The sequence below is a fragment of the Palaemon carinicauda genome, chromosome 41 (assembly GCF_036898095.1).
Source record: "Palaemon carinicauda isolate YSFRI2023 chromosome 41, ASM3689809v2, whole genome shotgun sequence".
In the NCBI taxonomy this organism is placed as follows: domain Eukaryota; kingdom Metazoa; phylum Arthropoda; class Malacostraca; order Decapoda; family Palaemonidae; genus Palaemon; species Palaemon carinicauda.
Genome location: NC_090765.1, coordinates 48,082,309 through 48,096,353, shown reverse-complemented (window position 1 = coordinate 48,096,353; position 14,045 = coordinate 48,082,309). Strand labels below are relative to the sequence as shown.

The 14,045-nt window shown below is 41.4% G+C and overlaps 1 protein-coding gene across 1 annotated transcript in view; it reads right to left on the bottom strand.

Moving 5' to 3' along the window:
* Positions 1-5,162: 5,162 nt before the first annotated feature.
* LOC137632593 (phenoloxidase-activating enzyme 1-like) overlaps positions 5,163-14,045 on the bottom strand; it is a 50,788-nt gene continuing 41,905 nt past the window's right edge. The window contains exon 10 of the mRNA XM_068364624.1: positions 5,163-5,733. Coding sequence (XP_068220725.1) covers positions 5,560-5,733 — 174 coding nt within the window. The 3' untranslated portion in view covers positions 5,163-5,559. The remainder of the gene's footprint in view (positions 5,734-14,045) is intronic.

The window sequence follows — 14,045 nt, the reverse complement described above, 5'->3', positions numbered from 1 at the left end:
GGTCCAAGGCCTAATAAAGATGGTAATAAGATGGGAGGTAGGAATGTCTCCATTTCCTCAACTCTTCTTATAATCCAAAACCCTCCTGGAGTAGTATACCTGAGAGCTCTAAAGCATACAGGTGGTAAGGAAACTATAGTCCATCGAATTCCAGGGAAGGCTGTTTGGTGTTCACGAGAAGGACTCAAGACTCGGTCATTCTGAACTTGTCGCCACTCAAGTTCAAATAAAACAGAGTTCAGAATGTTAATCCTTCTGAACATAAGGACCCTGTTTCAATAAGGGGTGATCATAGTCTTGTCAGACCTGAAAGTTGTCTATTGGCAACTTCCAGTCACTCACCCCCTCCCCTCCCCTCCTATCTAGGATTAAAGTTACAGAGGGTAACGTATATCCTAGGAAAGATACTTGTCGGACTAGACACAGTCCTAAATATCTTCCAGGATTGGCACACAGTCATGCAAAAACCAAGCCTAGAAAAGGTTCAGGCAACAATGTACCTGAATGAGAGGCTGGGGTGGGCAGCACCCGAAGTGGCTGGTCTATGAACATCCCAGGAAATGATCCGGTTTCCGGAACATCGCGGTTGCAAGATAAGCTTCAAGAAGTCTCTATTCTCTCCAGCTCAAAGGTTTCAATGGCTGAAAGCCCATTGAAGCCTGTGGTCACACTAACTCTACTTTCCCTTGGGAATGTAAAAGGAGATTGCAAGGTCGGTCAAGAGAGACTGGTAATCAGTCAGATTTCCAAGAAGCTAACAAGGAGGAGTTCTGAACAATCTCCAATTCGTAGTAGAGAGAGATCCAGTGCTACGAGCACTGCTGAAAGATGCGTTGAGAGTCTGGAGAAGATACGCATCAAACGCTCTAAGAGAAATAAAAAGACCGGTATTGGTCCTTCCTTAATCGCTTCCCTAACAAAGGTCAAAGACCGAAAGTCCCAAGACCAGGTTGGTCCTGTCATGAGTGGGGAAACACTCCACGCAGATCAGACTTCCTACGGCTGATCTGGGACACCGAAGCAGTAATGAGACGTTGCAATCGACAATGCTAAAGAAAGTCTCGTACAGTCCAGGTGATGTTATTCATCCCTTCCTTAAAGGGATGGCACCTGTCAGCAGTTCATGTACAATCGATCTGCAATGTGACACTGGATGCTCTACTTGGGCTCAAACTGATAATTAGAATGGTCCACAGACGCAGACCTATTCTCTCCCAGATGGGAACAAGTCCCCGAAATGCAGATCGACCTCATCACGAGCGTCTTCAAGAAACTACCTCGATATGTAGCCCCATACGAGGATCCTCTAGTGGAGATAAGAAATCATGTCTGTTATGAAAGGGATGGACTCGGGATTTCCTGTTCATCCCATCCAATCACCTGCTGAAGGTCCTCAACATGCTGAGATCCTTCCAGGGAGGAGTAGCTCTGTTGGCTCCCAAGTAGCCCAAGAGCAATCTGTCCTCTTTAGTGAAGGAACCGAGGCTGAGGCTGGCCCTAGTTCTGAACCCAGGACTACTAAAGAGGGTTCAGAAGTCAATTGCCTTCGATTTATCACAGAACCCGAACCCTTCATTTCATGATTTTCTTGCCCTAGCGGTTAGGAAAAGATTTGGAATCTCAAAAGGCAATATAGAATTCCTAGAATACAAGTCTAAGTCAACTAGAAGACAATATGAGTCTTCTTGGAAAAAGTGGGTTGCTTTTGTAAAAGCAAAAGGACCGAAAGAAATTTCAATGAACTTCTGTCTGACCTTCTTTATCCACCTTCATAATCAAGGTCTGGCAGCCAACACTATAACTACGTGCAAGTCAGCCTTGACTAGACCTCTTCTATATGCCTTTCAAGTGGATCTGGCGAATGAAATCTTTAACATCCCGAAGGCATGTGCAAGGCTTAGGCCTGCAGCACCACCAAAGCAATGGGGATGTGGACAGTATATAAATTAATGACATACTAGGCTACACAAGGGAGGTGATAATTACCAAAGACTATATACTGAAGGAAGATAGGAAGGCTCAAAATTGAATGTTAATACGCTAGTTGGAAACTCCAAAGTGAACACAATAGTTGATTGCTCCGATTTCAGATGGCGTTGTAGGTATACATCGTTTGTAGTCTGTTTGTTTATATTCAGAATTTGACAGTTGACTCAAACGAAATCATGGCGCCGACAGTAAAGAAGTCACACGTGTGTTGTGTGCCATAAACAAAAAGAAAGATCCTCATTTGGTATTTCACAGGTTCCCTAAGGACAAAGAACGGTGAGTACAAACAGTATAATACATGCAGTATGTGCTACTAATGAGTAAGCCCCACTGATATTGGATGCAAGATTAAGGGCAAGGCATCCACCGTTAATCTCTTGTTTTTAATTTTTTGTTGGCTTGTACGCTACCTTATTTCTATTTCCAACCCCCTTTTGATTATTTTTGTGTGATACAATTTTGTGTTATTTTGATCCTTTTGATTGTACATTAATACATTTATTAGTTCATAATACTAAACTATACATGAGTGCATCATGCTTTTCCATTTCAATAAAAAATAAAATACAATTGTTTTTATACACCTAATATCTCTCCATCTTACAGTGGCCTACAAACTGTAATTAAATGTATGCCTACACAAAAGCATTTGTGGCTAAGTTTAACAAATCAGATATACAGTATGTTTTAATTTATTCGAATGTGGTATTGTATAGAAACATTTAAAAATGGTTGTAATATACTGTACAATACTTAAATTTGCAAGAAAATTAACTAAATCATAAGAGATATAGCTATTGAATTTCTGAAAAATAGACTGAGAAACATAATTTGCAATTTAGTTACCTAAAATTTAATATGAATATATGAGTAAAATATACTGACATAGTAATGCAATTATGAACAAATATGTCGCAAAATTTACAATCTAATTCCATCCTATATACCCGTAAGCATTACTGCTCTGAATGTTTGGCTGCTCGCTCAACAGATGGAGCCATTCGTTTCGCATGGGAGTATCTGGCATCTTTTCATAGCACACTCATTTGTGTGTTAAAAGCCTGAGCCTTCCTATCTTCCTTCAGTATATAGTCTTTGCCCAAAAGGTTATTTTTCTGTAAGATGATAGCCTCCGGGGCTAGAGTTAGTGAAATGGTGGCCCTATCTAGAGTTGAGGGCCACATTCAGTTCACAGAAGCGGGAGAACTGAATCTTCCCTGATCCAACCTTTCTTGTTAAGAATGAGCTACCCACTAAGAGGTGGGTATTGGAGAATCTGGCCTCTGGAGGAAGATGTCTCTGTCCTGTAGAGTGTCTAAAGGTCTATCTTCGTAGAACTAAAGACTTCAGGGGAGGACAGCACTTTAAAGGAGAAACCTCTGGATCAAACATCCCTAAAACAACTGAGGGCGAAGCTCGCCTACTTTATTCGTAGAGCAGATCCTGACAGTACTCCCGCAGGTCATGATCCGAGAAAAATTGCTTCATCACTGAATTTCTTTCAGTACAGTATATGGACTTTGAGCGTCTTCGTTCATACACCGGATGGGAATCATCCATTGTGTTTTACAAACACTGTGAAACAGGTCTATGAACTAAAGCACTATGTAGTGGCGGCAGGTAGCGTATTAAAACCTGTCCCCTAATTACTGTCATAAACAGTTAATTAATTGGGACCTTGAACGTCCTCACTCATATACTGGATGGGGATCATCCAGTGTTCTACAAACACTTATGCTGAACAGGTCCATGAACTGAAGCATTATGTAGTGGCGGCGGGTAGTGTATTTGAACCTGCCGTCTAATTCTGCGATGAACAGATAATTGACTGGGACTGTCAATTAAAGGGAGAAGGGGTCATCACTTTTAGTGTGACCTCCTTTGAATGAGTGTTACCATGGTGGCACTAATTCTGTCCAAAATCCCAGGCGTGGAATTTTACAGATAGCACTAGCGCCGTGTGTACGTAGTACATAGTGTCGATAGAAGGTAACCGGTACAGAAATTACGAAGAGAAATTTTATTATAAAATTTTTCTAAAATCTGAGTGTGTCACTCTATCATTTCTTTCCTTTCAAGAAAGAAATATAATTTCTGTATGTTGCAGGTATAATTTCGTAATCATGCTACATTAGTTATGTACATTAGTTTTACTTGTTAATTCATTTAGTCATTTATTAGAAATAAATGTCTACTAGAATGTAATTGCGTCCTAATTCGCCCGACAATTGCATGTTTAAAATGCCAGAATTCTTTGACTTACTGAAGTAAGTATTCTAAATATAATTGTATGCTTGCAAACAATGGATATAAGACTGATATTGATTTGGCAATATATACAAACTAAGACTGTTTGTATATTCAGTGTATACTTATGCTAACCTTGAGGCCCCTTTTCTACTGTCTAGAATGACACTTCCCTGTAGGGGGCAGGAAGCACTATCATGGTTTATGATTAGTGATGATGACGGATAACGGTGACGTCATTTGTCTCAATTGGTCCAAATGACCATAGAAATGTTGTCCCAAGGTTAAGGCACTGATGAAAATCCACAGATACATTAATGCTCTGGTACGTTTCCATCAGGAGGACATGGCTTGAGCCCAAAAAACGGATTTTGAGCGAAGCGAAAAATCTATTTTTGGGTGAGATGGCCATGTCGTCCTGATGGACCCATCCTTCTTTTCTAATATTAAAGATCTAAACAATATCCCTCCCGAAGTACTGTATCTGTAGCACCATGCTCAATGCTACAAGGAATGTTCGCCATCTTGGATATGGCGCTTTTGTGATACTCAATAGTAGTATGAGAACTAGGGTAACCTTGATACGGCTCCCCTTCTATTCTGCCACTTTCCCCCTCGAAGCGTAAACGCTATTAGGGGTGCAGATTGCTATGTGGCGTGTCAAGAATACGTCCTCTGATATTATACGATATCCTTGAGATTTAAGGATATTTGCTCCAGGAGTTAGAATTCTGGAGACCTAAAGGTAAAATTTTCTGGGAATATCACTGTAGTACAAATATCCCTTAGGAAGCTACTTATAGGAACTTCCATTAGGACGACATGGCCATTTCGCCCAAATATAGATTTTTCGTGTCGCTCAAAATCTGTTATTTTAAATTTAGTATAGGGCTCAAGGACTTTATATTGATACTGTATACACAAAGGCAAGGACAATGAAGCTGTATTTTTTTCTGCACAAGATAATTTTGTTCCTAGCAAGGGATTTTAAATAAGTACTTGGTGTACACAATCAATCCAAACCTTACCCAAACATTGCAAAGGAAAGTTTTCATTGGAAAAGAATTTTCTAAAAGCCCAAGGAATAATAGTAGCTCCAGTGAGGAGAGGGAATGGCAAATAATACTGTAATGAATAAAAATGGAACATCGGAAATTGATATATCCTGTAGATTAACATTGTCTAGAAGGGACATGAGGTGATGGAATCTTGGTTCTCCATAGTGTACTTTTTTTCTTTCTTTGTTGTAAAATAATTTTAAAACAAATTCAAACTTACAATTCAACTTTTAAGACTTTTATATATTATTTTGATTTTGTTGGTTTAAAACTTTCCCTCTATTACATTCAATATCCAAGGAAGATGATGGCCAATTCTAGTAAAAACATAAGGGGCTTCTGGTTGATCACACCCAAATCCAAAGGAACCAAGGCCTGCCAAATATATACGGTTCGTAGATACGTCATCATGATACAATGCTATTGCACTGCTATCTCTCTGCAAAAAGGAACAAACTTTTTACAAAATTGATTGTAAAGCAGGAATGCAAAACTAAATTCCTGGAATAAAAAAGATCCTCATGCAACCTAAAAGCTTTTTAGAAAATAACAAAAGGGAGTAATAAACAACATGTACCAGCCAAGTTCAGCTTTTCCATAAGAATATTACAAACAATTAAGATTTATAAAAATTAGTATAGCAAATTTTATCAAGGCTCCCATTAGAATATACTAAAGACCACATTTGTTTTGATTTAGGAGAATGGCAGCTAAAAATTTTAAGATACTCTGGAAGCCTCATTCTGGTTCTGATGACAATATACCAATATGAGACCATCCTTGTGTGTGGTTGTATGGAAAATCTTTCTATAAACTTTATATTGAGGCAGACAAAAATATAGTGGGTTGAGCATTTTTAGTTTAAAAAGGCCTCCTTAATGAGGTACTTGCTTGCAAATAAAGTTGTAAGTAAATCTGTTGGAAAAAAAATATTTAAGGAAGTTTGCAGATCGGTTGGATCCTCTCCTGCTTTGCCCTTTGTGCAGATTCAACAATGTATATAAGTTTCAACCTGCTGGGAGAGTTACTGCCAAAAGAGGAATTAACTCTAGTGATTCTGCAACCGCCCTCATAATTTCTTCCACAGGAGTTTCCCCATCTACCTCTGGCCATTTTCTTTTCCCAGAGTACTTTCGGTTAAGGATATGCTTTAGACCTGGATGACCTTCAGTTTCACAAGACTGTTGCTTCCCCTGATGATGATGTTCCTTCCCCCTGTGGGAAGTCCTCCAAACACTTGGCATTTTGACTGTTCTTGGGGACCCCCCCCCATGGACTAGCTTCTGGAATGAAATTTTGCAGTATGAGCCCTCGTATGGTCCTGCCTGGTTAACCCTCTTGGATGCAATGTGTACCATACCTATTCTTCCTCCTCACCTGTTATTCCACAGAGGTTCTGTAGGTTCTCTCTCTAGAGGTTAACACCCTTACTCGCACTCCACGTGGGGCAAGCTTGTGCACCGAGCCCACTCGGCAATGTGACCCAATAGTCCTAACCCTTCCAGACACACTAGTGTCTGTGCTTGAGAAGACTCCCCCCTTGAGCTAATCATAATAGGACTTTAAATTCGTCGCCAGCATGCTCTAGGTCTTCGGAGGGAGCAAGAGAAGTGCTCTTGCAGCCCTCCGAGCACAGTGAGCTCCCTTACCACCACTACGGCTTCAAAAATTCCAGTGGGCAGTGCAAGCTTGCAAACAGCGGTGCACCTGAAAGATATTCTCCTGTTTTAGTAGAAAAGGCTGTATGCCATCCTCCAGGCACCCCACACTCTGCCTCCCAGCTCTCTTGCATCCTGCTGAGCAATCCCACTGTCTAGAGGTCTACATTTGCAAGACAATCTACTGCAAACAGTTCCCCAACATCCACACTTAGCAAGCAGTCAGTCATGAGAAAGTTTTGCAAGAAACACCTGCAAGAGTACTCTTGTATGCCCTGGCTTCAACCCATTGGAATCCTGACTCTGTGACTCCGGGAGATGGTCAAAGCAACCTTAGCCACCAGAACCACTCTGGTTGTAACCTTGGCTTCGTTGGTTCGGTCCCATGATCCCGTATCAATCCTTATGAAGACTTATTTCCAGGGAACCCAAGGGCTCCATTTGCTCCCAGGCGGTGGAGCACAATTTACTTTCATGTTCACCCCCAGCCTACAGCATCTACAGTCACCCCTTGTGATAGCCCACTTGTGTGCACAATCTGGAAGTTTCCAGATAACCAGAAACACCTGGAAAAGGGGTTACCAGGCCAAAGCTTCTTAGCCTGGCTGCACGTGGGGAAAGACTGAGTCTGTTCCCAGCCTAAATTCACCAGAGGCATCTGAAGTAGAGGCAGCTTACTCCACCTCCAGGAGTCTACCTTTAGTCAAGGGGCAGTAGGGGATAGGTCTCGTTCGTGGAGTCTTGAGCTCTCTCCCATAGAGGCGGACAATTCAGCCTCTACCATTCAATCCCTGGATTTCGTGGTCCCTGGATTGCTCCCAACCATGGGAGGTTCCTGAGACTAGAGGGTCCATAGGGAAGAGGAGACACAGCATGCTTTCCTCCTTCACAGACAATTGTAGGGTCAGAAGGTAAGACTTCGCTAACATAGAATTGGGCATTGACACTAGCTGATGACCCAGTTCTAAAACGACTGATTCAGCAGGCCATCACTGATGCTTCAGTGCTTATACCTGGGGAAACTCTTTCCATGCTTCGTTCCTCTACGGAGGCACATATGACTTGCCCACCTGAGCCAGGAGGTGTATGTACACCCTGATGACAATTTAGAATGTTACCAGCTAGCCTGCCTTAAAGCTCAGACCAACAAGCAGGGCCAGTCTGATCTGATTTTTCTTAAAGTCCTCTCCTGCATTATTCTCCAGAGTGGTAGGACAGCATCTTAAATCTGCTCCATCGTGCACCCGTGTCACAAGAATCTAAGGTTAAGATGTCCTACGCCTAAGCTGGTTTCTGATTTAATAAGGAATGTGAAACTCCTTCATTGCTGGTAACTCGTCGAGACTAAGTTTTTTCGTGAGGCAGAGTGAAGTGTACAGCATTAGGAAATCTACACAAAGACCCTTCTCCACTGCCTATAGATCCAGCAATGTTATCATTAACCTAGGGCTTGACGGTACAACCATTTGTGTTTTTCGCTGGAGACTCTTCAGGAATAGACTTACCAAGAGACCCTTAAAGCCTCCTCTTGGGTGGGTGGCTGGCCCACTGATGGGGTAGAGTCTGTCTACTACTTGGTGGATGCTGAAGAGTTGTCCAAGCTTGACAAGAAACTGCTTTTCAAGATCATCAACCTGTCTGGTACCAGGGTGGTAGAATTTTGGGCCCATAATGCTCCCTTATTGCCTATCTGTCTTTAATTCCAGTGGATGACGTTGAGGCTATTACGGGGAAAAAGAGGAAGTCGAGCTTAGACTTTTATACTCCTTAGGGCCATACCACCATGGCCCTCTAATTTGGCACCAGTTGTCAAAGGATTCCGCTATGCAGACAGTCTCAAAAGAATTTCCCTGACCCTTCCAAGTAGCACCCTGCCAGGAAGAATAGTTCTCCTTCCAATTAACCCTTTCAGGGAAAACGGCCTCTAATAAAGAAAGGTAGAGCTGCTAAACATGAACAGTGTCCCCACTTGGAGGAGCATTCTCCCTGTAATCCCAGCGGATGGGGATGCCTGACACACGGGTGGCAGCTGTACAAGCCTGAGCCTTGGATAAGTGTCCATGTTAGGGAAGGGTGCTCAATCAATCAATCTTTCGTGTAGAGATAGTCATCTGAAGGCTTGGGACCAGTTGTAGACCTCTTGGCTTTGAAAACTTATCCTACAAACTCCTTTCAAGAATGAAACTGCAGCCACGGTCAGGTGGTATCAGACAAGGGGACTTCATGATAACTGGGCTTGACAGATGAATACTTCCTGATCTCAATCCATCCAGCATTAAGAAAGTACCAAAGATTTAGTCTGTACAGCAAGATATGGTACAGGTGCTTTAGCACTACCCAAGACAAGAGAACAATGGATCGATTTTGAAGAGTACTTTTCCTAGAAGAGTTGCTTACCATAGCTAAAGTGTCTCTTCTACCCTTACCAAGAGGAAAAGCAGCCACTGAAAAATTACATTGCAGTAGTTAACCCCTTGAGTGAGCAAGAACTGTTTGGTAATCTCAGTGTTGTCAGGTGTATGAGGACAGAAGAGAATATGTAAAGAACAGGGCAGACTATTTGGTGTATGTGTAGGCAAAAGGAAATTGAGCCATAACCAGAGAGAAGGATCCATTGTAGTACTGTCTGGCCAGTCAAAGGACCCAATAACACACTAGTGGCAGTATCTAAACGGGTGGCTGGTTCCCTATAAAACAAAGTAGTGAGGGTGAGAATGGTGTAAGGAATGAATTGGCAGCTACAGTGTAGATATGAATGTGTTGAGGTGGTCTGGCCATGAAGAGAGAATGGAAAATGGATGTCTGCTGATAAACGTGATTAATGCAAGACTTGATGGGAGAAGTACAAGAGGAAAGCCAAGGTTTGGATGGATGGATGGAGTGAGAAAGCTCTGGGTGATAAGAGGATAGATGAGAGACAAAAAGTGATAGAAATTGGAATGAATGGGAAGCAATTGTGACGCTTGTTATGATAGGCTATGGTGCTTCCTTGGTGACAGCTGAGGTAGCGCGAGTAGTGGATTCAGCATATGAAGCTTCATTGTGGTGGATAACGAGGTTAGGGTGGCTTTAGCACCCTATCAGTACTAACCAAACTCAGCTGAATCCGTAGTCAACCCGGGAGGAATGAAGAAAAAATTCTTTTTCCAATTTTGGGGGTTAGCAGACATATACTGTATCACTGTCATATAAATGTCAGTAACATAGATAAATTATGAATTCTGATCAATTTAATGCACAGCATGTATATTTAAAGCATTTATTCTATTATGACATAGAAATTTAATACAGAAAAATACACGCTACGTGGTAATTTGGGATATTCTCGAAGAGTTGATGTAACATTTATAATGGAAGTGATGTCATTTAAAATGCATCTCGCTTCCAAAATTAAATTTATTTCAGAAACTGTTCTTTATCAAGTGAATAGGAATAATGTTTGACAATATCACGAATCTTAACTTTGTGTTAACTTCATGTTAGTATTAATCTGTTGATAGAAACCAATTTTACAATGTAGACCAAAACCCTTGTCTGAAAGCAGCCCTCAAGTGTCTTTCACAATTCTTTAATTGAATACTGTATTATTGAGAATTCTCCAGTTTAATTATAGGTGAGTTTAGATCAAAATGTAAAGATTGAGAATAAAAAATATGGCAAACATTGTGTGAAGTAAAACCTGCTCGATACCAGTTTACTGTATTGCGCTAAGCGATATTTTGTAAAAATCTATATTTTCTTTAGATATGTTGTAATAAAGCATATTTTTGTGAGCCATTTGTATTTAAAACTTTGATTTTTCTTTACCACCTTGGGTCTGGTCATTATTAAGGTCATTATTATTCTTAAAACTATTTCTATCATAGACCTAAAGAAGTTTCAAGTTAGAGCATTTCATAAATTTAGAACTACAAATAATATATAACAAATACTTGCAGTGCCACTGACTGGCCAAAGCAAAGAGCAAGAAACTGAAATCTCTCCTCTTGTAGTACAAACTGTAGATAATTTCTGAACTTTGGATGTATGGGTACCTGAAATTACCCATCCTTTAGGTCCATAAACAACAGGAAGTAGTTTTGCCTGATTGCCTGGAGGATTGTGCTGGGTCTCCATCTTGAACTGTGCCTGAAAGACAAGCAAGAAAAGTCTATAACTGGTCTCCAACCTTCCGACAACTTTTCCACTAGGAACAAATTGTAGAAGCCCAGAAACTTGTCCTGGACTTTTTCCATGGCATACTTCTCCAGCATAGCCTGAACCTCATCCTGTAGGTCATTTGCAGATCCTTTTGAATACGACAACTGGTTCATTGAGTCCAAGTCAAAGGATTGCCTCTCTACAGCCCATTGCTCTGCACCATAAAATTGCCACATTGTCAACCTACTTGCCAACCATCTCCCCACAGGAGGCAGAATGAGAGTATTGTCTTCCCCAATGTGAACCTCTCCTCCCTTGACCTCGTCAGTTTGAATGTCCATGATGCCAAAAGGAATGAGTCCAATTCTGTCTCTGGAAGTGAGAATGGTCCGGTTCAGGAAGGAGTCGACACTGTGGAGGAAGCTCTGGGTTTCGCAAGAGGCAGCTGAGACAGCTTAGAGAAGGCTGCCCTCCAAAAGAAGATGGTTTGGCTCTTCTTCTCTGACTTTTCAACAACTGCCACAACCTCCGGGTGGAAACAAGATTGGAGACTGTCTCATTGGGATGTTCTGTACTGCCAATGAATCTCTGGAAGTCATCTGATGCACACATTTATTAACAACTGCATTCCTTCTCTTATGGATGCACATGCCTTGGAGAAAGGCATTTTGGTGAGACGAGAACTCTCGTGCCTTCGCCCCTGACTGCACAATTTCTTTGTATTGCCGGCAAACTTTCGGGTCCTAAAGACTGACACTGCACAGTATGAGATGGTACCCGACTGGTAATCTAGCCATGAGCGTGCCTGTAGATCTGGGGTTGCTGAATCCCTTAATAGAGATCTAGCTAAAATTAGTGCATGGTGCCAATTATGGGGTATGAAGTTGAATCCTAACAAAACTCAAAGTACAACAAGTAGGTTCACAGACAGGGGCTCCTCAACATCCACATCTCAGCATTGATAATGTTTCTAACTTTGTATGACTTAAAATTCTAGGTGTGATACTCAACAGCAAATTTACTTCTGAGAAAAACATTAGGCCTGTGTCCTCTTCAATTGCACAAAACATTGGCTTATTGAAAAAGTCTTTTAAGATTTTCGGTGATCAATCTTCTGAAGAATTGTTTCAATTCTTTCATTCTACCTTGTTTCGAGTATTGTTGCCCGGTCTGGTCTTCAGCTGCTGATTCTCATCTTAATTTGTTGGACAGGAACTTTCGGTCTATTAAATTTCTTATGCCTGATCTAGAGACTCATCTTTGGCACCGTCACTCAATTAGTTCATTATGTACTGTATGTTGCATAAGATTTTTCATAATTCTAGTCATCCTTTACATTTAGATCTTCCTGGACAATTCCATGCTGTTCATAATACCAGGCATGCAGTTAATTCTAATAGTCAGGCATTCTCCATCATGAGGCTCAATACTACACAGTATTCTAGAAGTTTTATTCCTGCTTCCAAATCGGGTATTTGAACTTCAAAAGTTAAAAACTGCAGAAAATGATTCTATGTTGAACAGGCTGACATAAGTCTTTTTATAGTTACCGGGTATATATGAATTATATGTTTTAATGTTGTTAATGTTTTTTAAAATATTCTATTTTAATTTTTCATTACTTCTTAAATCATTTATTTATTTCCTTGTTTCCCTTCCTCACTGGGCTATTTTTTCCTGTTGGAGCCCTTGGGCTTATAGGATCTTGCTTTTCCAACTAAGGTTGTAGCTTGGCTAGTAATAATAATAATAATAAGGCTGACATTGAGGGTGTTTTGAAGTTTAGTATTTTGGCTACCTGACAAAACTGCCGACTGCTGAGAAAGTTTCTCACTCACGACCCCCGGGGTCAAGGACGCTACATTGGGATCTAGAGGCTATGGATTGGGGTGTCCTCCGTCTGGCAAATAAAACCTTCTCTGTTTAGAGAGAACTACTGTAGTAGAATTGACCATTAAATGGACATCTTGCTCCCTATGTATGGTGCTGGAGGGGCTTTGCCAAATGTATTTAAAATTCTCATCATCGCCAAAACTCACAAAAAGGACGACTCCTCATCCGGTTCTACTGTCAGAATTTTTAAAGGGGCTACCCTGATAAGTTCTGATCAGGGAATCCACTTCTACAGTGGTGGCCAAGGAGTGTTCAATCATAACTGGAGAAGAATCATTGAGGTCTAGCCTAGACCTTTTAACAAGTAGAGGAGCAGCAGCATCCTCCTTCTTAAAAGAATGATAATTCTTGCATCGTTAAGGAATGTCTTTGTTGTCTCTCCAAGTCAGATGCAGGAATGTTGGGAGAGGGAGACGGCGACAAAACCTGATCATGCCTAGACAACTGCCGGAGAGGATGGGCCAGAGTACCAGCTATTAGTCTAGAGGCTTAACATCCTCCTCCCCCGAAGTAGGGTCAAGATCAATCAGGACCAAACAGTAGTCCCCCTTAAAACGCTCATTCTAGGAAGGAGTCTTACATACAATATACTGGTAGACTCACGTTAGACACCGATGGAATCGAGGGGGGCGGGTGTTGAGGTTTAATGTACCGAGTCCCTCTCAAAAGAATGATCCTAAGGAACAGAGGGAAAGGTTCATTGTCTCCTTTCAAAATGTTGCAGAAACATGTTCACCTTCGTAGGTACGGAGAAATTTCCGCTGCTCTCAGGAGTTGATCTAGGACATGGAGTCCTATGCCTAACCTGCAACACCTTGTCATCCTTCAATTACAAAAGTGGAGGACAACTACCTACCTTATAAAGTATCACATAATCTGTCATTGCAGAATGAGGGGACAAAGATTGAGGGTGTGCACTGTAAAGGACTACGAAGTCCTCCCCTAAGCTGTGCACTGGCGGACGCATCTCTGACCTGTGATATGGGTGACACACCACTAACTTGCTTTAAGGCAGATACGTCTCTTGCTCCTCTGAATGGTATGGAGGTGGGTGCACATC